General features: G+C 33.3%; 1 protein-coding gene across 3 annotated transcripts in view; it reads right to left on the reverse strand.

Annotated features, from left to right (window-relative positions):
- LOC117104268 (golgin subfamily A member 4-like) overlaps positions 1 to 27,141 on the reverse strand; it is a 35,008-nt gene that overhangs the window by 5,431 nt on the left and 2,436 nt on the right. The window contains exons 5-29 of one of the 3 annotated variants that reach the window (XM_033245008.1): positions 26,472 to 26,639; positions 25,785 to 25,796; positions 23,652 to 23,718; positions 23,374 to 23,480; positions 20,456 to 20,581; positions 19,612 to 19,644; positions 19,178 to 19,244; positions 18,533 to 18,705; positions 18,148 to 18,264; positions 17,217 to 17,336; positions 16,598 to 16,711; positions 15,697 to 15,783; positions 11,007 to 11,256; positions 8,679 to 8,745; positions 8,311 to 8,417; positions 8,044 to 8,151; positions 5,583 to 5,632; positions 5,183 to 5,361; positions 4,909 to 4,956; positions 4,093 to 4,288; positions 3,530 to 3,653; positions 2,780 to 2,856; positions 2,273 to 2,415; positions 1,251 to 1,422; positions 1 to 233 (exon numbers count right to left, since the gene is read on the reverse strand). In XM_033245008.1, the coding sequence (XP_033100899.1) occupies positions 1 to 233; positions 1,251 to 1,422; positions 2,273 to 2,415; positions 2,780 to 2,856; positions 3,530 to 3,653; positions 4,093 to 4,288; positions 4,909 to 4,956; positions 5,183 to 5,361; positions 5,583 to 5,632; positions 8,044 to 8,151; positions 8,311 to 8,417; positions 8,679 to 8,745; positions 11,007 to 11,256; positions 15,697 to 15,783; positions 16,598 to 16,711; positions 17,217 to 17,336; positions 18,148 to 18,264; positions 18,533 to 18,705; positions 19,178 to 19,244; positions 19,612 to 19,644; positions 20,456 to 20,581; positions 23,374 to 23,480; positions 23,652 to 23,718; positions 25,785 to 25,796; positions 26,472 to 26,639 (2,945 nt within the window). Of the gene's footprint in view, positions 234 to 1,250; positions 1,423 to 2,272; positions 2,416 to 2,779; positions 2,857 to 3,529; positions 3,654 to 4,092; positions 4,289 to 4,908; positions 4,957 to 5,182; positions 5,362 to 5,582; positions 5,633 to 8,043; positions 8,152 to 8,310; positions 8,418 to 8,678; positions 8,746 to 11,006; positions 11,257 to 15,696; positions 15,784 to 16,597; positions 16,712 to 17,216; positions 17,337 to 18,147; positions 18,265 to 18,532; positions 18,706 to 19,177; positions 19,245 to 19,611; positions 19,645 to 20,455; positions 20,582 to 23,373; positions 23,481 to 23,651; positions 23,719 to 23,762; positions 23,912 to 25,784; positions 25,797 to 26,471; positions 26,640 to 27,141 lie in introns of those variants that run through there. The other 2 variants (XM_033245009.1, XM_033245010.1) reach the window with 2 other exon arrangements.

The raw sequence follows: 27,141 nt of genomic DNA on the forward strand, positions 1-27,141 counted from the left end.
GTGTTTTGACCAATCAACAATCTATTGACGTCAAGTTCCAGTATCTTTGGCGTGTGTATTAAAGACAAGTTGCTACTTGAATCTCCAACTGGCCTTGGTACAGATGATGACATGGCCCACATTGGTTGAACGCTGTCGCCCACCAGCGAAACTGTTTCACCCTTCACTGATACATTTTTGTTGCTTTCAGGTACACCAAAATCACCTTGCAATCTGTTGTCCATTTCACTTGCCTGTAACCAGAAACACCAATATGTTAAAATTTATTCTTTAATTTGAGAAATATTGTAGGTACTGTACACACGTAACATGAGATTTAAGAAATATTTTTTTAGTTGAGAAAATATTTATAGATTTTGTCTGGCTCTAGGCCAGGTGTAGGTATAAATTTGGGTCAGACGGCCAAAATGAATTTTTGATGTAACACCTAGGGCCACACATATACCATATTGTTTCCAGTGTGCTTGCAAAAATCTTCATACATCTTTATGCCCAGTTTTAATATTACTTTCTATTGATGATCGGCACTGATCCGAAAAAAAACAAAAAAAACTAGGGATTCTTTCAGCCAAAGATAGGCAGGCCACACACAGGCCTGCAACAAATTTGCCATTGGGCTTCGTTTTGTCCACCTATGCTCTAGGTCTGCAGTCAACTATCAATGTGGGTCTAGATTGTGTAACCAAGGTTAGTCTGCCAACTAAATTGTAGCATCATTTCTTATGGTAACATTGTAGTATATTGAAGTAACTCAGAGAGTAAACTTTTAGCACCAGGATAGTGAATTTGTGAGGTTTGGGGAGGGTTTGGGAGGGGAAGTCCCCCTTTCCAAAATTAGGAATTTTTTGAAAATATAAGCTCATACAGGGCATTTTGACCTAAGAAAGTTACCTTTGTAGTATATATAGAACTACGCACTACCGGCAGCAGAGCGCTGCCATGCTATCGCACTAGACCAGCTAGTCCTGAAACATCAAGCAAGCGACTGTGCAAGAGGCTGAAAGTTGGTGTGTTATTATTTCTTTTCTTTGCTGTTTGCTTTTCTTTCTTCCAATTTGATTAAATCGCTTGTTTTTGTGATAGATATTTAGGCCCAAGCTTAACAGAAAATATTATTTTCAACTTGTTCTTGCCAGTGGGCCACAAAACGTGCACCCGCTGGCCGGAGATGGCCCGGGGCCACCAGTTGAGAACCCCTGATCTAATGGCTGAATAGCTCATTTGTACTAAAAACTGGGGTTTGGTCTTACCTGTGAATGCGGTCGGGCTGACTTCATGAGAGTGTGGAAGGATGCTGGTGTTGGCGCGGGGGCAACATTAAACGGAGTGCTGTTCCTTGCAGGGGTGATAGTCCTGTTTACAGACGACCTTTCTTGATTGCTCCTACTGGTTGGCCTTCGTGGATATGATGGAACCCAGCCTCTGTATTATGAATGATGTTAAAGTTGAGCAAAATGAGTTCAATAAATTTACTATCTGCAAAATGCCATAAATAATTTTGTTCGCTTTTCCAGCCAGAAATTACTTTAACATTCTGTAATCTGATATATTGATATAAATAATGCCATGAAAAAGTAAATCGTATTTTACTCATGATAATAATCTTTTAACATCTTCAAACATGTTCTTAAAATGACATATTATATACTGTAAATTTATTTTTTATAGTAAAACCATTGTAGTAAACTGATAATTTTTATGTGTCTAATTAATAATAATAATAATAAACATTTACAGTATATAGCACCTAATGTTAACAACCAAGGCACACAACAACATAATAATAAAAATAAAAATAAAATAAAATCAGAATCTATGTAAGAGATGGTGACATTCAAGTGGTCTCACCCACTGATGTCAAAGTAACGTCGCTGTCACAATGAGCCAATTAAATAACTGAAAGAGCAATTTTATTTTTTGGGGATATTTTCTCAATTTAGTTTGGCTGGCAAAATATCTGTTAAGAAAAGAAAGAGTGATTGGAAGTGATTTATTTTGTTTCTTTTTTCACATCCAACAGCAAGCATACTCGCCAATTAGTGGATAAACCTATGTAATGTCTATAGTCAAAATTGTATTAAGAGGCCTTGGAAACACATTGTGTTGAGAAAATAAGTTCTGGTGTTTCACAAGATTTGAACCCAAGACACTAGGATTGGAAAGCCATTATCTTAGTTACAAAAAATAGATGTGATACATATTATAAGGTCATGGTGATGATAATAGATGATATATTTTTTTTTCTTTATATGAAATAACAGAATCTGCATACCTTCCTTTCCAAGAGAGTATAGGTTTGATCATAAATATTCCAGATTCTTCTTCTATCAAACTCAATGTTTCCATTAGCAGGTTGGCAAGCATAAGCCTTTGTTCTGCCATCTTATCCATGTCTTCACCCCAACGCTGAGCTCTCTGCCAACACAAAAATATCCATGATGTGCACATTAAGATATTCGTTCTTTTGGAATATTGCACAAACATTGAGTAATAAGCATAGCAATTGATTATTAAAACCATTTATATATTTATCAATCTATTATAGAAGAATAAATGATGATAAGCAAGTCTGAAATACAGACATTTTTCTGTCTGGTATTTATAAACCAATGTTTCTAGTTAACAGACAACACAAAGAATCATAGACAACTAGCTTGCGTCCTAACTTTGGCATGATTAAATGGCTGGTGGAATGAATGGAGTGTGCTTTCAACTTAGAAAATTGGGCAGACTAAGAGACCATTCAATGACAACACTACATATCTTAAGTGAACCTTACTTTGCTTTGCAGAGCTTCCATTCTCTCTAAGAGACGGAACACCTCATCATCAAGCTGTCCACTCTTGCGAACATTTTCTGCAGAGAATAATAAATACAAATGATTAGGAATAATCATAAATGATTGATAAAAACAATAATATCAAATAAGCAATTATACAATTGCCAACACAAGAACAAAAGATATGCATTTTTGTTTTTTCTTTAATATACTGCCACGTTCAACATACTAAAGCACGTACACCAGAAACTACCCACACCTTTTTTCTTAAGCTATGACCACACTATCAAATTTTCTTTGACAAAAAACTGTGCCTATATATGGTCATGATGTGATGTTATCATGACCATATTTAGTCATTTCACAATTTTTGTCAAATTTGATAGGCCAGACAGGGCTTAAAGATGGTTATACATATCACCCTTGCTCTGTGTGAGCTATGTGTTTATTGATGGTCGATATTTAAGTGGGTGGTCATTAGAAAATGAGCTTCATTGTGTTGTTTTCTCAATGATATTGTGGCAACAACCGTCGGCAGTAATACTAGTGTGTGCCTAAGAATAGAGTTTTACATTATGCACATGCAAAACTTATAGGGCCTACAATTAAACGCCTCTTCCAAAAGTCAGTGCACAAAATTAATTTGCATTATAGGTAAACATAAGAAAAGTAAAGATGGAAATAAACTAGAGACCCTGGAATCTTCATAGTTTAGTACCCCCATAGTGACTCCCACCAAGATGCAATCACCTTCAATAGCTTTCATGTTGGTATGGTGGGTGTACTTCTTGACCAGATGAGCCAATCTCTGTTTTGGGATCTTGACATATTCATCCATTGTATGCACTACTTCATTGTATTTTTCAGGTGTTATCTGTAAAAAATAAATACAAAAATAGCTAAAGCATCTGATAACATTTACATTTGTTATGTAATAACAATAACTACAAGTACAACAACAGCTAAATATTGTGTGCTCGAAAAAATCTGAAAGAAACAAATTATAAGGCTCTTCATGTCTTTGGAATTCAGAAAATGCTCAATTTTAGCATACAAAATCTGATCAAACATTGTTTGTCTGATCAAATATCATCTGTGGACTGACAGACATCCAATAGTATAGCCTACATCCGACTGTTTAAAGCCCTGCCCAAAATTTTATTTGGCATGTGACATGCCTAAATATGGTCATAAGGACATCACATTTAGGACCATATATAGGCACATCATGACTATATATGGGTATACATCAGTTCTGTGTCAAAGAAAATTTGATAATTTGAACAGACTATTACTTAACAAAGGCAACTCACCCTGTCACTCTTAACGGCCCTTTTGAGAGACTTCTGATTCCTTTCAAAGTCGAGTCGTGAGAAAATGATAGTTTGATCAACCTCGTACATGGATGCTCTTGAGGACATTGCTTTTGACGAGGCATTCAAGGCAGCAAGTTCACGTTGCAAGTCCTGAATCATGTCTTGCATTTCCATCATCACAACGGTATTATGACTGAAAATTATTTTGCACAAAAGAAAAAAATTAATTACATATATTCTGTATTATTAATTGTTTTCATTGCTTGGGACATTATGGGGTTCATCAGCTAATACTTTGGAATCATCATAGTAAGTTTATGCTTAAGATGTATAATTGTTATTGACTGTAAGAAAATATAATGTGAACTTTTTGTTTCAAAAGGACTCCCATTACTGATGACTCACCAGCACAGGCTGGTGTGTTAGGACAGTTAATTAACATAGCATAAAAGGAATATTACAAAAATTGTTTATATTAATTGTGAGACAAGTATGTATGTCTGTGTCATACAACAGCCCATTTCAAATATCCAAATATCTTTACAGATATTGATTATTCTGTCACTAAAATCATATTATAGATTAGCCGATATTCAGGGCCCTCTTAAACAAAATTGAAATAATCGAAATAATAAGATGCTTTATAAACCAAGTTTCATTTTGAGACTTAGGTAGTGAAGATGTTATTTACATGCGAGAAAAAAATCATGTGATATCACAGAATTTGAACCCAGAACTCTGGGAGTGGAAGGTAAGCATCTAAACCACCAAGCTACATCCCTACTACAAATATCCAAGAGTATCAATACTCACTTAAGTTTCTCTTCATACTCTTCTTTCTGTTGTTGATTATCTTTCTTCCTACAAGAAAATAAGTAAAAGTTCTGCTAGCAGTTGCACATCTTCAATGTTTTATTAATGAAATGGTAAAGATGATTGTAGACAAGTGCATAATAGAGTAGAGATGCAAGAGACATATAAAGAAAAAAACAAACAATATATATCAACAGTAACACAAGAAAAAACAATAGATGTTTGAGAAGCGATTAGATGGAAGCAATTGATGGGAGTTTATTTTAAAACTTACAATTGTTCATTCATAAGCAATAACTGCTGGAATTGGTCGTCGCCTCCGGTGGTTACCATGCTGGGTTCTCTCTCCATGTTTATTGAACTTTTTTCAGTATCCATGCTAGCCGATTTTGACTTTAGTAAAATTGACTTACGAGTGTCACCTCTTGACAAAAGAGAAGATACAGCAGGCTCCTGTGATAAAACCAGAGTCAAAAAAGAATAAAAAAGTTTAAAATTTTAATGTTCAAAATTTTATGTTTAAATGCTTTTTTTTAAACAGGATAATTGCATAATGTAAATTCATTACATGCATCTGGGTCGCATGCATGCATTATTTTTGAGGAAAGTTCCATAAAGGATACTGGCATAGACTAAGATAATATTCTTTATCGTAAGCTGAAATGATTACTTACATAGCCTGAGTGGAATACAGTGTTAATGATGTAAGCTGCTTCTTTCAAAACTGAAGAAAAAAAATTTGTAATACATTTAACATATTTAACAAGCAATATCCCTCAATATTTACTAAATCTTGTACATTTCTTGTCTATTTTAACCCTTCTGCATGTGCTCCCTTATTAAATAGGTATTTGTTCTGTAGTTACCCAATTTTTTCCAAACCCATGTTTAAATATTTATAATCACAACAGAATTTTAAATATTGATAGTATGTATGTGGTGTACCTTAATTATTAATGTAATGTTTTAGGTGATAACTGTCATTGGTGGGATTTTGTAGCAACAACATACATAAGTTTGCTTGCTATACTTTGACAAAGCGATTGATGCATTTGTTTGGAAACATACAATGCTCGCCATTCCAAAAACCAGCGCTCTCTCACTAATTGTTAAACTGAGTAATTAACATAAGAATGTGACAGTATTGTATACTTTAGTACAGCGAAGCTGTAATACTTTTACTCATAACTTTGGCAACACTAATTTGATTCTAGTAAACGACCCATCATTTTAAAGATTATATTGTGGAGAATAAGAATATGTTAATGTCAATTTTCGTTTTTTGGTCACTAATGTTGGTTTTTGGAATGGCAAGCCTTATATGGTCTATTATAGACCTATTATATAGGTGTATAAAACCTATACAGTATAGGGATTGAGAAGACGAAAAAGAATGCTAGCTTTGTTTGGTGTGCTTTGCAGTGCAATAAACGAAAAGGTAGGGATAGACCTAGGTCCAGCCAGGCACCTTCGAGGAAGAGTGCAGCAGTTTCCAGCTTTTTAAATATATTTAACAGGCACGAGCAGTTTACTCACTTTTTATGAAGTGTTTGAAATTAGACCTAAGCCCTTAGGCACTACTAGCTGCCTTACAAACTAACTACCCAAAAGAATTCTTTGCATTACTGTGATTTGACATCGGTCAAAGGTTATTTATTTTTGCATTCAGAGCTTTTTCCAATAAATTATCTGATTCTCATCCAAAATTTTTCGGAAAATTTGGGCCCTGTTTCGGAAGCAAAAAATAACAAAATGGCTGCTTTCCAATAATTTATCGGGTAAAAAGTGCTGCAGAAACATGGCCTAGAAAGTGTTTATCCCTGCGCATATGCAAGAATGTTAGGCTCAGAAAATGGAAAAGCAATCAACAGACACTAAGAAAAACTAAAATTATGCTTTTAAAGTAAACTAAAAATAAAATAATTAATTTTAGTTATAACAATGTGCTGTCCAACTGAGGATAAAGAAACTGCAAAAGCTGAAGTGCAGCACCATCCTTGGTGGTGGATTTGCCAGTACACAGAGTAAAGTCGGTCACTCACTATGCACGATAGTCATTGGCCAACGCGACTCCATGGTCATCGGCCGACATGATTCCATGAAGAACGCAATGCCATGACGCGCGCGCAACAGATCATTTTTAATAACAATCTATTCAGGCTGTCACCTACAATCAGCAGACAGTGTCATATTGTCTAAAGCTCATAGGAAGTGGAATTGGATTTGTCAGCCTGCGGACGTACAACCATCGTACATCGCAGTGAGTGACAAGCTTAAAGCCCCATTCCCGGCAAAATTTCACTAAAAACTGACTTTTTTTAGAAAATATGCATTTGCATTACTCCAATTATTATAAATCATGGAAAAATATTGGCACTAATTTTAGTTTTACGCAAAAGAAAAAAAAAAGAAGAGAAATACAGCCTATTTCTCATAAAATATTACCATTTTCTCAACGAATTCATCGTTACTAGGCAAATTCAGAGGTTGTAGATCGCATCCACTGGAATACTCTCGCTTTTATGTATACTTTATACAGTTAATAAAGTGCGCCCTCTCTAAAGAGATTAGTTTTTGTACTTCGCATCTCGCAAAATGCGGTCGTTCGGCTAGGCTGAGATATGTTTGTTTAAGTGTCAAAATCGCAGTCAGAATCAGTTTTTTAACAAATTTGAAATAATTCCTATGAAATATTATATTTCACAAGTGTCAATACTAGCAACGGAAAATATCATGTCGGGCCTTTTTATGTGTGAGTACAGAACCTAAATCGAGGTAAGGCTAGGCCTAGCCTAGCAGCGTTATATAGGCTAATGTTTTCGGCGCCTACGATATTTCTTCTCACGACCTATCGCAAAATCAAACATGAAAAATTCATCCGCATTTATTTTTTGTGTGGAACACAAAAAATCAAATTTGTCTTATTTTACATTTTTTTAATTCTTAGGAATGTCTAAATTCAGTTAAACTAGCAATTACGTATTATATTTATACAAAATTAATACAAAAATTAGATTTTTCTTAAAAACTGAAATTTTGCCGGGAATGGGGCTTTAAAGCAACCTAAAGAGCAACAGAACAACAACAGAAAATAATAATAGAGGTTGCAATTCACAACATCAACTGTCAACTTACACTGATGACTGTATGACGTCATTTCTTGGATCTGATTCTGAATGCTTTTCTCTTCAGAAAACGAAATCATTTTTAAATCTGACAACTGCTCTGATGCAGACATAATCTCTATTAATAGAAATAAAAACCAACAATATTAATGCCACAAGTATTATGAAATTTTGCCTTCCATGCATAAACTAATAAATTGGTTGTGTCCCGTTTTGCTCACCATACATTTTTTAATTTGAATATTGTACATATACTTACAATATAATTGAAACTAACCTTTGTCTGCAAACAACTGTGTCAAGGTTTCTTTGAATTCATTGATAAAATCATAGGTTTTCAGGTAGTGAGATATTATAGGATTTTCTTTTGCTGCAGACGATAACCTGAAGAAACAAAATTACAGTTAAGAAATAATCCTAACATACTATGACTATATACCTCATTAACAATGACTTTAGTTCAGCGAAAATGTCTTTAAGCCCTTTATGTAAACATTAACCTAAAACTGGTATATTCAGTAGGGAACCTCTATGTTACTTTTATCATATTCACTATAATCATCATCACCATCACCACCACAACGACCACCATTCTCATTCTTGCATCTTCTGTTTCATAAAAAAATCATGATTAGAAAAGCTTACTTTGAGTGTTTACTACTGGTAGAAAATGCATAAGGAGATGTTGCCATGTCCACTTTGGTTAATTCACCTACAAGGGAATAAAATCTGTTTATAAGTTACTAGCAATAATAAAAGAGAACTGCAACAGTCATCATCATAGATAATATACAAATATTGACTGCTGATGAGGTGATTGGTGAAATCTACTGCCCCGAGGAAGGTAGTCTACGGTCTCCACATCACCAAGGGACTATATATTTTACCATTCCCTGAATCTAAAGCAGTCAATATTTGATTTATATACATCATACATAGATTCTACGAGGTCTAAAAAAACAATGAAAAGAGAACCCACCAAATAGGCCTTGGCTTACTTTCAAAGGGACAATCTCTCTCAGCGTCATAGAAGTCCTGTCCCCTTTACCATCCGTGCACGTCATAAATGACACAGCAATGTTATAAGTGGGGTGGGGCCCAGAGATTACATTGCGACAGGGCAAAAAAGTACTATCATGTACTATATGTGATACTACCTATTTTTGCCTGGGAAACCTACAATGGCTGAAGTTATTACCCGCTTTTTAACCAAGCAGATGACTAGAATCTATGTATAAGGTATATAATGTTTAATATAAACAGTATATTATTCTGGCTATTTTTGGTTGGAAAATACACAGCATATTTGAAGCCAAGGCTACCTAATTATTTAGCAGAAAGAAGCATTTTCTTTTTTATTATAAGTATGGTTATATTTCAAATGTTTTTCGTAATTTGTAAAAATTATGTGGGTTGAACTGAAGGTCTAACAACACCTTGATCAATCTTTTTATTTTGTTAAATGACAGTGTGGTTGGTTATCACGATATGCAAATTTTGATCATAACATATTTAAATATTATTGTTGAAGAAAGAAATATATGAAATCAATTTGGAAAATTGATTGTCAAATCAATTTAAACAACATCTCCTAAGGAGTATTCCTAGTATTGCACAATTCAGCAATAATTTCACTCAAAATCATTTAGCTCCTACCTGGTACCCATTTATACTCTTCGGTGAAGAAGCACAAATGTTAATTAAATATGATAAATGAAACATGCAATATGATGAGCATACTGTAGGTCTCACTTTACACCATGACCATTTGTCCAAACACTGCACTACATGCTTCCAAAAACTTTATGTTAAAGACATCTGATTTCAATAAATTCTAGATTCTCAGATGATGAATGGTAGTTAATGGTATAGTAATCCAGGAATTTGAAATAGAGGATTTTATGTCTATAACCTCTAGATGGCTGGACATTGCACTCTCAAACTTAAATGCATTTTCATTATCATTCTTGTCCCATTTTTTTCTTATACTGGTATTTTAAAACTTAAGGGTTGGTTGGAGGGGCAGGAGAGGGGAGAAACAGTTCAGCTGAATCCCCTTAAATCCTTTCTGGTCCAGAGGGTCTGGACGACATATTAGATGGTAACTTCCAAATCTGAAAAAAAAAAGACTTTCTATTTTGTTTGACAATGAAGTAACCATCTCAGTTTATGTACCCTGGGAAAGATATCTAGGACCTGCAACTGTCCATGCTGTTTAAGCTGTATCAAAATCGATTAGCGTCAAACGCCAAAACAACTTCACTTCAAAAGCGGTTAGTAATGTTATTGCTGTCAAGTTGTTGGCGATCACCTACCACTCATCAAAGAATAGGCATTCTGCATACTTAAGAGAACCTTAGTTCTCACAGCATCCTGAGTTGTAGTGTCACCAAAATAAGGTAAGGGTACCCCACTCTTATCATCTGGTGCAGGGGCAGTCCCTCTTACTTGAGGCACTAGGGCCAGGTTTTCACCTTGAACTCTTCCTACCATATCGTTATCTACTCCTTATAGAGCAAGTGAATGCAGAGAAGGTAAGGTATTGTTTGTAATAAGCAAAGACAAAGAAATAAAATTTAAAAATATCACTCATGGTATGCACCATTCATGGTGAGCTATAGTAGTGGTATGGGACTATTTGCCCAGTCATGGTATATACTTCATTTGCACTAGTGAACCATTTATAATTCTCAAAATTAGTTTCATTCACCATTTGTGGTATGCACCATTACTGGTATGCACTATTCGTGGTATGCGCCAATTTGCAGTGCACGCCCATTCATGGTGAGCTTCATCTATGGTATCGTCCATTCCCGATGCACTACTGTATTACTTTCGTAGTTTCATATGCAATTTAAATGTAGAAATCCAAAATACATTTCCATTCTTTATAAATATTTGAAGCAGAAAATATTGATCCTTGAACAAATTTGGATACAAAGGTCAAAATAAGATAAAAGTCAAAGAACAAACCTTCCTCTCCATTAACTGAGAATGGAACACCTGCATTGCTAAGGGTCGTTGTGGAAGTTGTTGGCCGACTATTTTTAGTACTTAGTAAAGAGCCATGCATGGAAGTGGCCTTGGATCTACGCTCTACTATCTCTGCTTTACGTTGCTCCATCTCAGATTTGTATTTTTCATACATTGATCTTTGGCTGGCAGCAGAAAATGGACGTTCACTCCCGAATTCAGAAGCATTGCCCGTGGCTAAATTAGAAACCTATATAAAATTGGAATTGAAATAATCAGATTGTTAAATATCCAATTTATTTTCATATTTTTAGTACACACTTATGAAATAATCAAAGTTAGCAAACCTGGACAAGAATTTAACTTTCATTAAAAGATTTCATCTCTAATATAATTTATTCAATACTTAGTAGACTTAAGTCTTTCCAAAATTATAAATGCAGAAAATTGGTTCAAGCACATTAAGTTGGTACAAGGTACAAATATTATGTCTTGAACAGGACTTGAACACATATACATACAAGCACACACTCTCATTCCAACCCAGCAAACATATACACCAACACCATGTATCTTCCGGAACACACTTTCTCACATTAGAATTCTGAGATTAGTGGCTGCAAGCATCTAGACAAAAACCAAAACCAAAAGATATATATATATATATAATATGATAGCGAAAATGTGCTATTGTCAATGAAACCAATATAATACATTTATTATACGAATCAATATTTGCCCTACCTGACATATTATAGTACTGAATTACATACATTCCCAAATACTTGCGAAATATAATCTTGCAAGTGATTCGGGTGGGAATCGAACCCATGACATCCAGATAACTAGCCTGGTGTTTTAACCAATCGACAATCAATTTTGCGCTTGGTGGCTAGTGATGAATCACATTCCCAAGTAGCAGCGGGTACTGCAATGCTATTCCAATGGCAATTTATTATATATATAACACATCAGGTTGGGCAAATATTGATTTGTATTATTTCTCCTGACACAAATAATACAAATCAATATTTGTATTTATTATTTCTCCTGACACAAATATTTATTTGTAATACATCATCTTATAATAAAATGTGTGCTGCTATAGCTTTCACAAAAAGTGTTTTATAGCTTATTACTTGGTTGCAGCCCAAAATAGCAGAATTATGTTATAATCACCTGAAAGCAATGCAGTTAGCAGTACATGATTAAAATATGAAGGGCAGAGGGATGTTATTTTGTTACAACTTCCAACAGCCAGTTAGTGTTACTCCAATGAGAATTTACAGTGAGCCCCGATTGCCTTTAAGCAGGTTATATCCCCTAATACTATGTCTGACTAGAAGACTTCAAACAATACCCTTACGTCCATTTTTTTTATTTGTATACAACACAATAAGCCAATCAGTTTGCTTTGTTTTAATAATTAACCATAATAATAAATGCTTGTAGATTTCCTTATAGATAGTTCTGAAAAAAACTGTTGTTTTTATATTTGAGTCTTATTTGAGTTGCTTCAATCATTATCAGGAGAATACGAACTGTATGTTATTATTTCTAATGTGATGGGATTGATTCCTAATATAGATCTTGGCAACTTTCATTTCATATGGCATTATATTAGACAAAGTTCAGCTAGGGGCTAAAACAAAGGAAATGGTCTTATCCCTCTAGGGGCTACAACAAAGGAAATGGTCTAAGAAACAAAAAGTCGATAAAACATCACAGTCTGGAAACAGACTAAAAAATGGCACAACATTTTGAAACCTTGATGCAGCGTGGAGGTATACAAATTCATGTTACAACACATGAACAAGATACTGTATGCTTGCATCTGTGTCCAAAATAGAAGGCAGAAGTTATTGCTACATCGTACTAGCAGTGAGTTGTCTGCGTAGAGCCCTATACCTAACATATTTGTGACCCAAGCTCACAAACAGGCTGTAAACTCGCACTGCACTGTATAGAGAAACAAGCCTCAATACCCAGAATAAGGCGTAGAATGGGAATTTTGTGTGAATTGGGTTTTTGTGTAATAAATAAAGTATAACTATTAATCTTACTATTCCTGAAGTTTGAGTTTAAAATTCCAATTGTAAGAGGTGAAATTTAGCCATTTTCAGATGGGAGCTAATGAAAAGTGAATAGAAACCTTCCGAAAATAAAGGCATTTTTCTCAAAGCTTGATTTAAGAAAGTTGATAAGATGACAATTATTCAAACGGTAATAACCTTGCTTCCAGACACCCGATTGAGTTCATTTAACTGTCATTTTAAAGTAAATGATATGTTCTATACCATTATAACAAAATCTCATTTTGGCCTAAGGACGAGTTTACAGCCCGTTTGTGAGCTTGAGTCACATTTGATGATTCCCTCTTGTTTCTAAAGCTCCACACTATCAAATTTTCTTTGACAAAAAACTGTTGTATGCCTGTATATAGTCATGTTGTGCCTATATATGGTCATATGATGTGATGTCATCATGACCATATTTAGGCATGTCACATGTTTTTGTCAAATAAAATTTGATAGTCTGGACAGTGCTTTTTAAGATCGGTGACAATCATTAGTGTGACAGCAGTAAACGTGCTGTCTTTCTGATGGTCATTTATCTTTCTTAACGATGGCTAGCATCAATAATAATAATGTTGGTCAGTAAACATGAGAAACTGATAGTATGGGTGAGACTTAGCAGGCATAATAATATCAGGCTTATACTTGGCAGGCATATTCTTGGCAGGAATATTTGATAGCGGGCGTATACTTGGCAGTCATACTTGCTTGGCAGGGATGTTTAGTAGGCATAGGCGACAACACAATGCCAGAGAATTTTAAGTGCAACTTATATTCTCATGTCCATTAACAACATAGACAATAAAATATTACTGTCTAGGTTGTGGCAATAAAATAAAATTTTATATTGTGATTAGTTACTTTGTATATTCCATACGTTTTAGTTGTAAATTGAAAATATAAATTGATATTTTCCAGGCAAATTACATAGGCCCTTAAAATGGCTGGTAATCAAACAGGATCTTTGTAGTAAAGATCTTTGTGTTGGCCTGAGACAACAGTTCTATTTCTTTGTGGGGTGTTCAGAACAATGTTTGAGAGTTTTCCAGATTTTATCACAGACAGATTATCTTTCTAAGTGTGCAGTATGACATGCACTGTTAATTGTATAAAAATAAGGATTTATACCTGAAAAATGCAACTTTAATTATAATATAATATTAATGATGCAAATTTAAATGCATAGCAAAACCATTTGTTAAATTGATTGAGTTAGTAGTATTAGATAAACAAAACCCAGAAATAAAATAGGCTTTCTTCAAATATTATACATGCTTCATAGCACTAAGAAAGTGTCAGTCTTTCCACATTTTTCTCTTTAATCAACGATTAAGCTGAAACAGTCCTGTTATCTGCAACCACGAGTTAAACAACACTGGCAAATTCATTGCTTTGTGCATGCTGAAATTATTACTAGCAGCGATTGTTGCAGGCACATCTCTTACCCACAATACAGCAGTCTGTTGATTGTGGCTGTGTGATATCGGTACTGACAAATGAGGGCTGATTGCCTCACTGCCTATTTCAGAAATTGTATCAAACTGCTCAGAGTCTCTTTCAGCATCATTGAGATAATGACTTTCAGTTTGAGTTTCAACTTCAACATATTCCTTGGATAATTTCTCAAGAAGGAAATCTGATATATCTAAATCACTTGTGAGAAGGCTGAATAGAGGATGATGATGCTATAAAGTGACAAACAAGAGAATAATAAAGTGATGAAAACATTTTTTTTTTAAACCAACAGGGATGCCATAAACTATTTTCAGATTTTTGTCTGATAGACCAAGTACTCAACGTTTTGTCAGATTTCGTTGAAGTAAATCATTGTCCATCTCCCAACAGACATACACTGGAACAGACATACACTGGAACAGACATTTTTTTTTTATAAGTCATCAGACAAAGTCTGATCAAATGGTCTGTTGGGTTGGAGAGAAAAATCGTATTGTGCCTGACTTAAAAATAATGCAGATCCCTGGATGCGCTTGTGACCCCTGGATGCAAAAATTGGCTCCTGGATGCATCCCTGATTATCTGGACTCACCCCTACAATACTTACACATGTGAAAGGATTTGACTATTGTGAAAAATAGGTACACAATAATAATCATCATAGCTTAAAAAAAATATAGAGAATTTTAACACAGAATTTTAAATAAATGTTTGAACATAGAGTTAAAGAATAATATGTTGGTTGGCCCTGAGACTTAGTAGACCATGACCACAATATTATGGTAGTAATCTAGAATATTCACTGAATATTGGAAGGTAATTTTATCAAATCCTGAAAGTAGGCCCCAGTTGTTGAGTTGTAGCATGGTGGTTAAGATGTTTGCCATCTACCTAACAGGATCTTTAGTTGAAATCCTGTTCAAAAACAGGATATTTTTTTCAAACAGCTTCACTTGTAAGACTTCAAAAGAGTTAAAGAAATATAACTTGGCCCTGTAGGAGCAATGCCTCATTTAGTACTGAACAGGTTTTCTAGTATAAATGAGAAATGAATTAGGAAAATAAATGTTTACAAGATAGATAACATACACAAGGCAATTATAGTTTAGAGAGTTAAAGAAAAATTGTATTGATGACAAAAAATGTGAACTTTAACTTACTGGAATGGATTCAACTGCAGTCAATTCCCTGGAATTCAATTGAGGAATTGATTCATTATCACCTGATACATTGTTGCTAATGGCAACCTGTAAATAAGCAAGAAATGCCAAAGAATAAATTCATTAGATCATACTAAATCTGAATTACTCAGTTGTTACTGTTGGTGTTTTGTTTTCACACAAGTGCAATCAACCATGATATTTCATTGACAGTGTCTGTTTATGTACAGCACCTTTCAACTAGTACCGGATGTTTCAGGTTTCTCTTGCTTCATTCTATTTCTCTTGTATTTGAAAATATCACAGACCAATAATTTGTTATACAATTTGCTACCCCAGCTTACACTGTTGAGAGGCGGAGAAGTTGTCCAGACTATGTTTTAACCCTAGATGTGAGTATTTCATGGCTTAAACATTTAAAAAATAATTAAATGTGTAAATGTGGCTGAATATTTTCATAATATGGGAAAAATTATTCTGTTTCTAGATTCTTTTGCACAGAATATTAATTGCCTGGTAATCAATTTAACACGTTGGCCGCCAGCGACGAGTATACTCGTCCCACAGGGTGTTGTTGAGGGCACTATTGCCAACTATACTCGTCAACATCCGGGTAACATTCTAGCATTTATTACTTCTTTGTAATAGAGTACAACCACAGACTTAATGGCTGGTAATTCGGGGAAGATAAACTTAGACGATAACGTACAAATAGCAGATGTATGTTTTTTGTGTTATCTTGCCCGCAGTACACTTAATTGCACGAGTGGGGGGGCGCCCTCTGAACATATATACCAACCCATGAAAAAAGCGGATGAGAAAACATAATATGATGCCCACATCACGTTAGATTATACAGAAAAGTATCAATCATGTTTTCATCTGCAAAGACATAACCTACCTTATGGTCTGCATCTGCAATGTAATTATCATCTGTCTGAACCATTGTTGATGTAGGTGGAACTTTGACAGACATTGTCACTTCCCCTGCTTCTGCTTTCTCAGCATGTTCAACCTAATAGAAATAAAAATAGCTATAGTTTGCCTTCAATTTAATAATATTATCTTTTACTACTAAAGAAATTTTTAATCAGGATTGGATTTTTAATAAGAAATTATTTTATATAAGAAATAAATAACATTATATTATATTATCTTTCAATCAGCAAAAAATTATATAAATTTGAAACCATTAGAAAAAATTAAGAAACAGATCCTAAAATAAATCCTTTGATTTTACTAAATAAAACCAAGTTACATTAGGTGAGACTATTGTAAAGCTTTTGCCTACTCCCTATTAGTTTAATAAATATAAAATTATGTTTTAAATTTTTTAAGAAAAAAAATAATACCTTCTTCTTTATTATTATTTTTATATATTTCTGATTAGATACTTAAGATAGAGCTATTTTGCTATAACAGAAAAAATTATAAATATATTTTTCTGCCCTTCTTTAAAGCCCTTTAAAAAATAAAATTTGCTGAACAAGGCATAAAAAAAGTGAATACTTGTTACTTACAAGCTTTGCCTGCTCGTTAATAATGTCTTCTAATTGAGCCATAGCCCCATCGGCTTCTTTCTCTGCCTCATGTTGAAGTCTTTGAGCTTGCTCCACCTGTACAGTCAGTACTTGTCGTTCCTTTAAAAAAACATGTTTTGAAATGAAATCTTGATCAAAAGAAGAATTAACATGATAAAATATACCCGAAATATAAAAGTCCAATACAAGAATGACTTTCTATATTTATTTATTTATATTTTACTTTTCTACTGAAAATTAAATCAATTATAACAACAACACTGATGAAAACACAACAACAATAATAATAATAAAAAATTCCACTTCAATTAACAGACATCTAAATAAAGTCTTGAAGGTTTGCATGACAAATTAAATTAATATATAATAAGTTTTCATTACACCATGTGGTATATGCTACAACTCTAAATTGATGGTATCTTGGTTCTGAGAAGAACCGTTTGGATTGTAATGCCCCAAACGTTTTAGAGTATAATCTAACCGTCTTCAGGGGAAGAATAATGGTGTTCCTACATTCTTTTGCACAGAGCATTAAATTGCCTGGTAATCAATTTAAGAAGTTAAGTCTCAAGATCTAGGAAACTAAATTGTTTCATTCTGTCTCACTGGCAATTACAAAATCATTCAAACCTTTCAAATAAGCTATTCAATGTTTATATATTTCAGAGTTTCTCTAAATTTCTTAACCAAGAAAAACCTCATGTGTATGATAGCTCTCTGCCTCAATTGACAAAGCCCAGATTCATGTTGATTTGACACAAATCAATCCAATAAACTTTCAACAAGGTGAAAAGCATACTGTACAATCTCACATGAGAATAGAATTTGAAAGTTATGATATTAGACAACGTTATGATATTAGAATTATATAAAAAAAAGTATCAAAATTATGTTTATGTTTTGTACTTACAGAATCCCATTTTTGTTGCCTGTCAATCATTTGTGACCTAAGCGCTTTGACTCTGTTGTGATGATCATCTTTCACTAATTTTAGTTCATTTGACAGCCCACGGATTACCATTAAACTCTGTAAGTTAGTTCAGTACAAGATTAGAAAGGTAGTATAGTGGATTCAGAATTTTTCAAACTGAGGGGCACAACATTTTCAGGATAGATAAGCGAGTAACTGTAACTGAATACGTAAATACAATGTAGACTTGGGCCAAACCAATTCAGTCGATATCAAGAACTTAACGTTCTCAGACGAACAGATGACTTTGTGTGACGTCCTTGTAGTCTAGATCTTACCATCGTTGAATTATGAAAAGTTCTCTAATGTCTTTAAAATACATTACCTCTCCTCTGTAGTGTTTAAATGCTGATGGTAACTGCTCAGGAGGCACCTGAGCCCACTTCTGTTCATCTTCCAATGCAAACTTCTCCTCAAATGGTACTTCATGTACTGGCTCCAAGTTAGACTTGGTACGTATGCTCCTTTTTGGAGTTGAGGACTTACTACCTTCTAAATCTAAACAAAAACAAACAAAATTGCTGTTAAATGTTACCTATTATTTCTATAAGATCATTGGAATAGAATTAATAAACTAAGTAACATAATTTAATTGGAGTAATAACAAATTTAGGTTGGGTCCTGGGAACCCATTACAACTACATTCAAGTGCCACCTCGGTGGTGAATTGGGCAGGTCACTGAAAGACAATTCCTCCTTCAAAAAAGTGTACTGCATGCTTTAAAAAGCACTTCATCAAACACATAGAACAAATTGCCCGAAGTCTCTTAATATTAAAAATATCAATGCACTAAATGACAATGACATCAATTACATCTATGATAACAATAACAGTGACAATAACAGTTATAATAATAGTAATATTAAAAGTAATATTTATTAATATAAATTATTAAAAGTAATATTTATTAATAGAAATATTAGTATACTAACAACTAATATAGAACATGGTAATGACAAGTAATAGTACCTTTTATAGATAATGATTTTGATGAGCCCTCTTTTGGTGTTGATGGCGTTGATGAATTTAAAGCCACCTGCAAATCAATATCATTTAATAGCATAAATAATAACAGAATACGATTTGAATAATAAATTATCCCATTTCCCCTTCAATTTAAATAGAATGTATCTACCACATTTCTTTTCTTCTCAGCTATAATCTTATCTTATTTCTTCCCATTTCCTTTCACCTTGAATTCACTATTAGATTCTACTCTTTTTTCACTTGGAATTCTTCCTCCTTTCTTTTCAGTTGTAATGTTGTTATCCCTTTCCTTAATACTTTATTGCATATCTTTTTCTTCCCTTCTTTTCAAATTGATGGGCTCCCTTTAAATTAATAATAATGATATAGATAATATAATACTTTCTTCCAAATTGTCATAAAATACAGTATCTTACCTTCTTTATAGATGATGATTGAATACTTGAGTCCTAGAAAAATATTGAGATAAAGAAAAAACTTGCAATATACCTGTACAATCAACTGAAGAACACTTGGTGCATACAACTACGTATCATCTTATGCTTCAGTAGAGCACAAGAAAAACACCTTAAATTAAAAAAGTATGCAATTTCAAATATGAAGTCGGCCGTCAACCCACAAAGAAGAATTTGATTGGTCAAACATTTTGTTATCAACACAAATCCTAAAAGTTTGTGTCTGTGAAAAGACAATACTGTGCCATAAAACAGAACAAAATAGAATGCTCTGAAATGGTAGAGACTAACAGTCCTTGAGAATCAAAGACAAAATCAACGTTTATAATTCCAGCATTGGGCTAGATTGACATCATTTGTGATGCTATATCTTAATCCCTATTGAAGATGAATAGATGACTGGAATATTGATCAGAGTATTCAATAGAATGACTTGTGCAAATGTAAGTCCTATGGCCTATCACTCACTTGCTGCACAGACTGGTACAGTCTATCTAAACTACTGTAATAAAAATGAATTTGTTATTTTTCATGGACAATAAAAGATACCTTGAACTATTGTATATGAGACCTTCTACAGCAACGTAGAGGCTTCCTTTGTCACATGTTATAGGGATGTCGATGATGATGACAACGATAATGAAGATGATAATGTAATAATGATTATTCAGTTTTGGAATAAGTGATGATGATTACTGTATGGTGTTAATGATGATGGTGGTGATGACGATGATGACGTAATTACAATGTTGCTGATAATGTTGAGAATGTTGATTTTAATGTATACAAATATGTATAGTATTACCGCTTGATTTAGTTTGCTGGAACCACGTCTTTTACTTAAGCTAGTAGACTGCCTACTCATTCCTAGCGATTCTTGATCATCTTCTGAATCTGAAGCCCAGTTTCGAACTCTGTTTACAGCACTCTCCTATTCAACATAAATAAAATAAACGTTGCAAGTGTTAAATAGATTCAAAATAAATATTTTCTAAAACTTGCTGTATCATATGAGGCCTACCGACCCAAAACAGCGTACTGTCACTAAATGTTAAACTGAGGAATTAACATAAGGATGTGGCAGTTGTGGCTGTAATACTTTTGCTCATAACTTTGGCAATATTAAGTCGATTTTAGCAAGTGACCTATCATTTTAAAGATTAAAATGTGGAGAATATGATTATAATACAAAGTCATTTTTTTTGTTTTGGTCACTGATACTGGTTTTGACATGGCAAGCCCCTTTCTTTTCTGTACATCTTAACATTTTAAGATCCAGCAACTTTCGATGAGAAAATATAGAAATTTTAGTGGAGATGAACATGATAAAATAACATATATTATTCAGCCTTGAAAACATAATGCAGCATCAAAATGGCATGGTGCCAGGTGAGCTCCAAGAAAATCCTTACATGGAATAGGTAAAGCAGCGAGCACCCGAACAAGCAAATATGACAGTAAACCTACATTTGACATACTAGTAGCAGCCTGAAAATACCACTGATAAATTTTATAATTACCTGATATATGACATATTTATGTTACAACATTGCAGCTTGTTACATAAGCAAGTGTGTACAGTAGTTAAACTGATGCAAGTATCATTTGCATAAAATGTTTTACAGAGGAAATGGCCACATGCTGGGCAGCTAGGGAAGTCCACTAGATGAGTCACTTTTATGGGAAACCTCAACCTACATGCAATCTACTAACACCACAGAATATTACATATTATATACTACATATATAGAAGCAGGCATCTGATTGATTAAAAAGTGGGTAATAACTTTAACTCTCACTCCTATGACATAGGTTAATTGATAATTCATAAATTCCCGGGGAAAAAGTAAGAATAGATTTCAATATACTATACATACTACAAAACAGTGAGCAACAAAAAACACTACTCAAAATGCTAAGGTTTGAGGTTAATCTTGTCATTAAAAACAAAATAATAAAATTTGCGCATTTCCTGAGATTGCTCTCCACATCTTTTGAATGAAAGCATAAAATAATAGTTACTTTATTAATTTCAACTTTACACTTTGATAAAATATAGGATGCATAGAAAATCTAAAAATAATAAAACAAATAAACAAATATTAAGACTGGGAAACATCAGACAGTGGAAGATACAATAGGATTACTCATGACAATATTTCTCCCCACCCTGCCAGTGATATTTCCTGCACTCTTGTGACACATTCCAGACTCTACTGTTCAATAAATTCAATAACAAATGCTGGCATGCAATAACATTGATATGTGCAACTTAATAACTTATTAATCATGGGGTTAAGACACGTTTGTAAGTAACAATTCATTTTTCCCAAAAAAATTGAAAATCCCTTAATAATTCTTAACAAATCAGGTAAAACATGGATTCCTAGTACAGTGTCAGCATATTCATTTCCTAAATTGATTAATTGAATTGAATTAGATTTTGATTAATTTTTAAGCCCACATTTATCAGTTCATATTATTTCCGAAATTCATTATCAAGATATTTTTAATTCACAAAATTAACATTTCTATAATCAGTAGTCTAAAAAGTGCTACACGTTTATACTAAACATTATACTACAAGACTAGTAAAGGCCAACTCAGACAGCATCGGCCGACGCAGCCCGACCCAATTTATTGTCGGGGACAGTCTTAAGCTGTCGTGAGAAATATTAAACATGTTTAATATTCTACGACGCGACTGCCCCCGATGCAAACGTCGCGTCTACGTTTAAATCACACAGACGCGATTTGTTGTTGCGTCGGGCTGCGTCGTACGACGCTGTCTGAGTTGGCCTTTAGGCTACTTGCATTATATGTTATAAAAATTGAGAAATCCACTAAAAAAAATGATCTACACATTCTCACTACTAAACAAAATACTATAAGCATTGACAATAACATATAAGCACATAATGCTACTGGTTCCATGCACTGATCCGCAGAACCTTACCACAGAAGTAGAAGACTGGGACCAAGAGGAGGAAGAAGATGATGATGATGATGAAGATGATGAAGAGGTGGAAGAACACGAAGAAGACTCTTTGGTGCTTTCGGAATCATTGTCCTCCTTGGTGAAGTCAAAATTCAACATCCACAATTATTCACGAAATAGACAAACTTTGTTTATTATAGAAATCATACGTGAATTATTAAAACCTTTTTTCTTTATTGAGAATTGATGATATGACATACTGCGCTTTAGCAAGTCCCATTATTTACAACATGTTGTAGTAACATTGGTGGTTGGGGGTTTCTCAACATATGGGAAGTATAAAAAACATACCCGGATTAACAGCTTTCTAACATATAATTTAAAATATTTTATTTTTTAACACAAATGTCAGAATAATAACAAGAGTGATAAAATTTTCATTTAAGAAAATATAATGTAGTCTTTCTAAATTTCAAATTAGGATAAATATGCATTTAACAATAACATCAGAAACCATCATTACATTCAGATTAAACAGAGTTTAAACAGCTGTAACTGTTCACCATTTCTTCAAAATATTAGATGATATGTAACACTACAAGATTCAATACTGGAAGAAATATCAAAGGTTAGTTAAGAAGCATATTCAGAAGAAAATTTCTCTGCAACAGCCTGAATACTGAAGACCAAGAGACTTTTGTAAAATTTCTTATATTACTAGCTAAAAAATAAAAATTAATCTTGTTGCGTTTTTCATGTTAATCTGAATTAGATTAGCTACTAACCTCCATTTGGTCTATCTTGTCTGTATATTCCTGTGTAATTCTTTGAACCTCCTCATCATGTTCCTTGTTAAGTTTATCAATTTCAAGTTCATGCTGTTTCTGCAAATCTATTACAAAATAATAAAATTATAATTATTATCATTTTGGATTTTCACACTAAAAACCCAGATATGTAATTACTGTCTGTTGGCAAAGAACATTCATTTAGTATAAACACATTCATATATGATAATAATTTTGATTATTTTCTATTTTTAAAAATTATTATGTGTCATCACCTCTGCGTGTGTCTTCTAACACCACTTGTGATCCGGACAATTTGTTCTCTAGTTTGTTGATTGCCAGCTGCAAAAAAATACCATAAATTCAGTCAAAAACTAAAAACTTACCAGGTTGAATATTGACATGTGTAAAAATATCTACCGCCATTTGAAAATGTTATTCCATATCAAGAAAAAAAAAATGTGAGGTTGTGAATGAGGTACTTCTGGCAGGTACAGTGTGGAGGTATTGTAGTAACGGCTATGTTTAGTAGTTGATCACTTGGCAATTCACAATCAATATTAGATAAAGCATGGATTAAGAGATTGTTAATCTGAAGCTTCACAAAGGAAATTAATCAATATCACTGTCTACATCAACACAACAACTTATAAAGATCTGTACCATAGCAATCAATAGATCACTGCACATCAAAACAATACATGCCAACATATTGCAACTTTGTCTGATAGAGGGCTCACTCTATCCAAAGTTATCATTGGTTGGTTTATACATGTATTCAAATGTATGCTTTAAATAAGCAAATATTAAGGTTTCTAAGGCTGTACATACCTTGTTAAGTGCTTGAGAATTTCATATAATTATTGTATTTCATTATTAATATTATTCTATCTTAGAATGATGACATGCCCATTTATTACTTTTCATATTTTTTCATCATAATATTATTTTCTATTTAAAAAAAAAACACAACCAGTATCACATACTTTCTAAGAAAATTAAATATTATATACACCTTTAAATAATACTATATAAAAAAATATTGTTAGTGGTCCTACTACATGGCAGTGATGCTGCCACTTTCTTTGTCCTCATCAATCATTAAGTTACTGAAAACTTGGCGCCTCCATTAAAAAAAAGAGAAGCTTGATGAATTAGGCCAAATAAAAATAATTACTAGTTTCTCATTTCCTCGCACACCCATTTTCTCTGCCTCACCAAATTTTATTTATTTATTGATTTTTTAAATTTAAATTCCTCCACAGACTGTTTGTGGTTGGGGATACATATGGTATGAATCATGTCAAGTGCTTCTTTTATTTATTTTCAATGTTCCTCCTTGGTAACAATGAGATGTGAGGTTGTGAATGAGGTACTTCTGGCAGCTACAGTATGGAGGTATTGTAGTAACGGCTATGTTTAGTAGTTGATCACTTGGCAATTCACAATCAATATTAGATAAAGCATGGATTAAGAGATTGTTAATCTGAAGCTTCACAAAGGGAATTAATCAATATCACTGTCTACATCAACACAACAACTTATAAAGATCTGTACCATAGCAATCAATAGATCACTGCACATCAAACAATACATGCCAACATATTGCAACTTTGTCTGATAGAGGGCTCACTCTATCCAAAGTTATCATTGGTTGGTTTATACATGTATTCAAATGTATGCTTTAAATAAGCAAATATTAAGGTTTCTAAGGCTGTACATACCTTGTTAAGTGCTTGAGAATTTTTCTTATAATTATTGTATTTCATTATTAATATTATTCTATCTTAGAGTGATGACATGCCCATTTATTACTTTTCATATTTTTCGTCATAATATTATTTTCAATTTAAAAAAAAAAACACAACCAGTATCACATACTTTCTAAGAAAATTAAATATTATATACACCTTTAAATAATACTATATAACAAAATATTGTTAGTGGTCCTACTACATGGCATATGGTATGAATCATGTCAAGTGCTTTTTTTATTTATTTTCAATGTTTCTACTTGGTAAAAGTGAGGAAGTACCGTAGTAGCTTATTCCTATCGACCATCTTGGATTTGCCATCTTCATTCTCTTTTTTACAAAATATTAGAATGAGAAACTACTTTTTTTATTTGGCCTTATTGTTATACATCAACATAAACATAATTATCATAATGAAGAAAATAGGACTTACTATAAGTTAAATAATTAATAAGTGTTTACTAGCCATGCAAGCCTTCAAAAAATATTAATCATTATTTATATGGCATTTTATGTCTCTGACCTGTTATACTGATAATGAAGTTGTTTTATTTTAAATTATTAAGAACTGCAAACAACAGCAATCAATTATTAAATTAATATTTGTACACAGCACAAATATTTTACTAGCAAAGATCTAAAATAATAACCTACTTTGTGATTTGACTGTTAAGAATGCAAAGATTAGGAGAAATATTTAAGTAAAAGTTTAAAATAATAGAGAGAAACACAAGAAATAATAATATTTATATTAAAATCTAACAATATTATAACATTTATAGTTCCTTTCTTTAAATGTAATTAAATAATCATTAAACAACTTTTGCACAAATAACCATGCAATTGTATAGAGTTTAATTATGTTAATTAAATAAAAAAATAAAATATTTCTTTTACAATCATTATTAAATCATTATAATAATAATAACCTCTGGAACAAAAAATGTTTTAATGGGGTGGAATTTATAGACCAATCTTGGTTTAAGATGTAACCCACAATAACTTAGTCTTGTTTGGCATTCTTCTGGGTAAAACACAGACATCTGAAGATCCTTTTGTTAGTGAATTGTGCATAGGATCATAGTCTTAAATGTCTCTACTAAAAGACGGTGCGCTATTATACTTGTATTCCAACCCTCTATGTAGCTGAAAGCCAATGAGGGCAGTCAACAGAATTCAACCAGGGACCAAGGTTATGTAAGGACCTCCATGAACCAACACACACAATGTGGCTACCACCAGTTTAGCCAACTGAGCTAGTGTAAATTATTATAATTTTTTGAAAATATAAATTTACGTACACATGTAAAAACCTTTCAATATTAAAAATAAAATTAATACCTCCTGTTGTTCATTGGTTGCTTTTAATTTGGCAATAGTATGCTCTCGTGTGTGTTCAATTTGTTGCAATGACAACTGAAGGTCTGAGATTTGACGGTTCAACTGCTGTATCTCATTTTCTTTCTCTTCTAATTGCTCTTTCAGTACATCCACTTCACTTAGATTTTTCTAAATAAATATTAAAAAAAAAAAGATAGTTAAGCTTAAATTTCTTTTATACTATGTTTTGAGTCAAGTGGGCAGGGTGGGCACTAACTGCAGCCTTAACATCAGCGCTAGTTCGAACCTCTCCTCGTCCCGGGTTCGGTTGATAGAACCAAGTCTTTTTAAATGAAGGTCTAGTGTACAAATCTGGCTCATGTGCACTTTAAAGAACCCAATGTGTCCGTGGTTACCCAGATGCTATGGTTCATTTCAGCCGCTGTCGTGGAATGATGTGCAAATAAAAGCTACTATATGCACCACTTTGGGTAGTCACAGACCACGCCCATACGCAATTCAGCACAATGACGCTGCAAGTTATAGGTAATTCTCCTACCTTTACCCTTACATTTCAGTCTGGTAAGTATAAACCTACTGTTCTCCGACAGGGTCCAGTTATGCTTTATAAACATAAATCAGTCATGTGAAAAGAATTCTGCTCTCATAGGAACTAAACCCAGTAACTTGG

The sequence above is a fragment of the Anneissia japonica genome, unplaced genomic scaffold (genome assembly GCF_011630105.1).
Source record: "Anneissia japonica isolate Jap-2015-1 unplaced genomic scaffold, ASM1163010v1 scaffold5280_len750649_cov202, whole genome shotgun sequence".
In the NCBI taxonomy this organism is placed as follows: Eukaryota; Metazoa; Echinodermata; class Crinoidea; order Comatulida; family Comatulidae; genus Anneissia; species Anneissia japonica.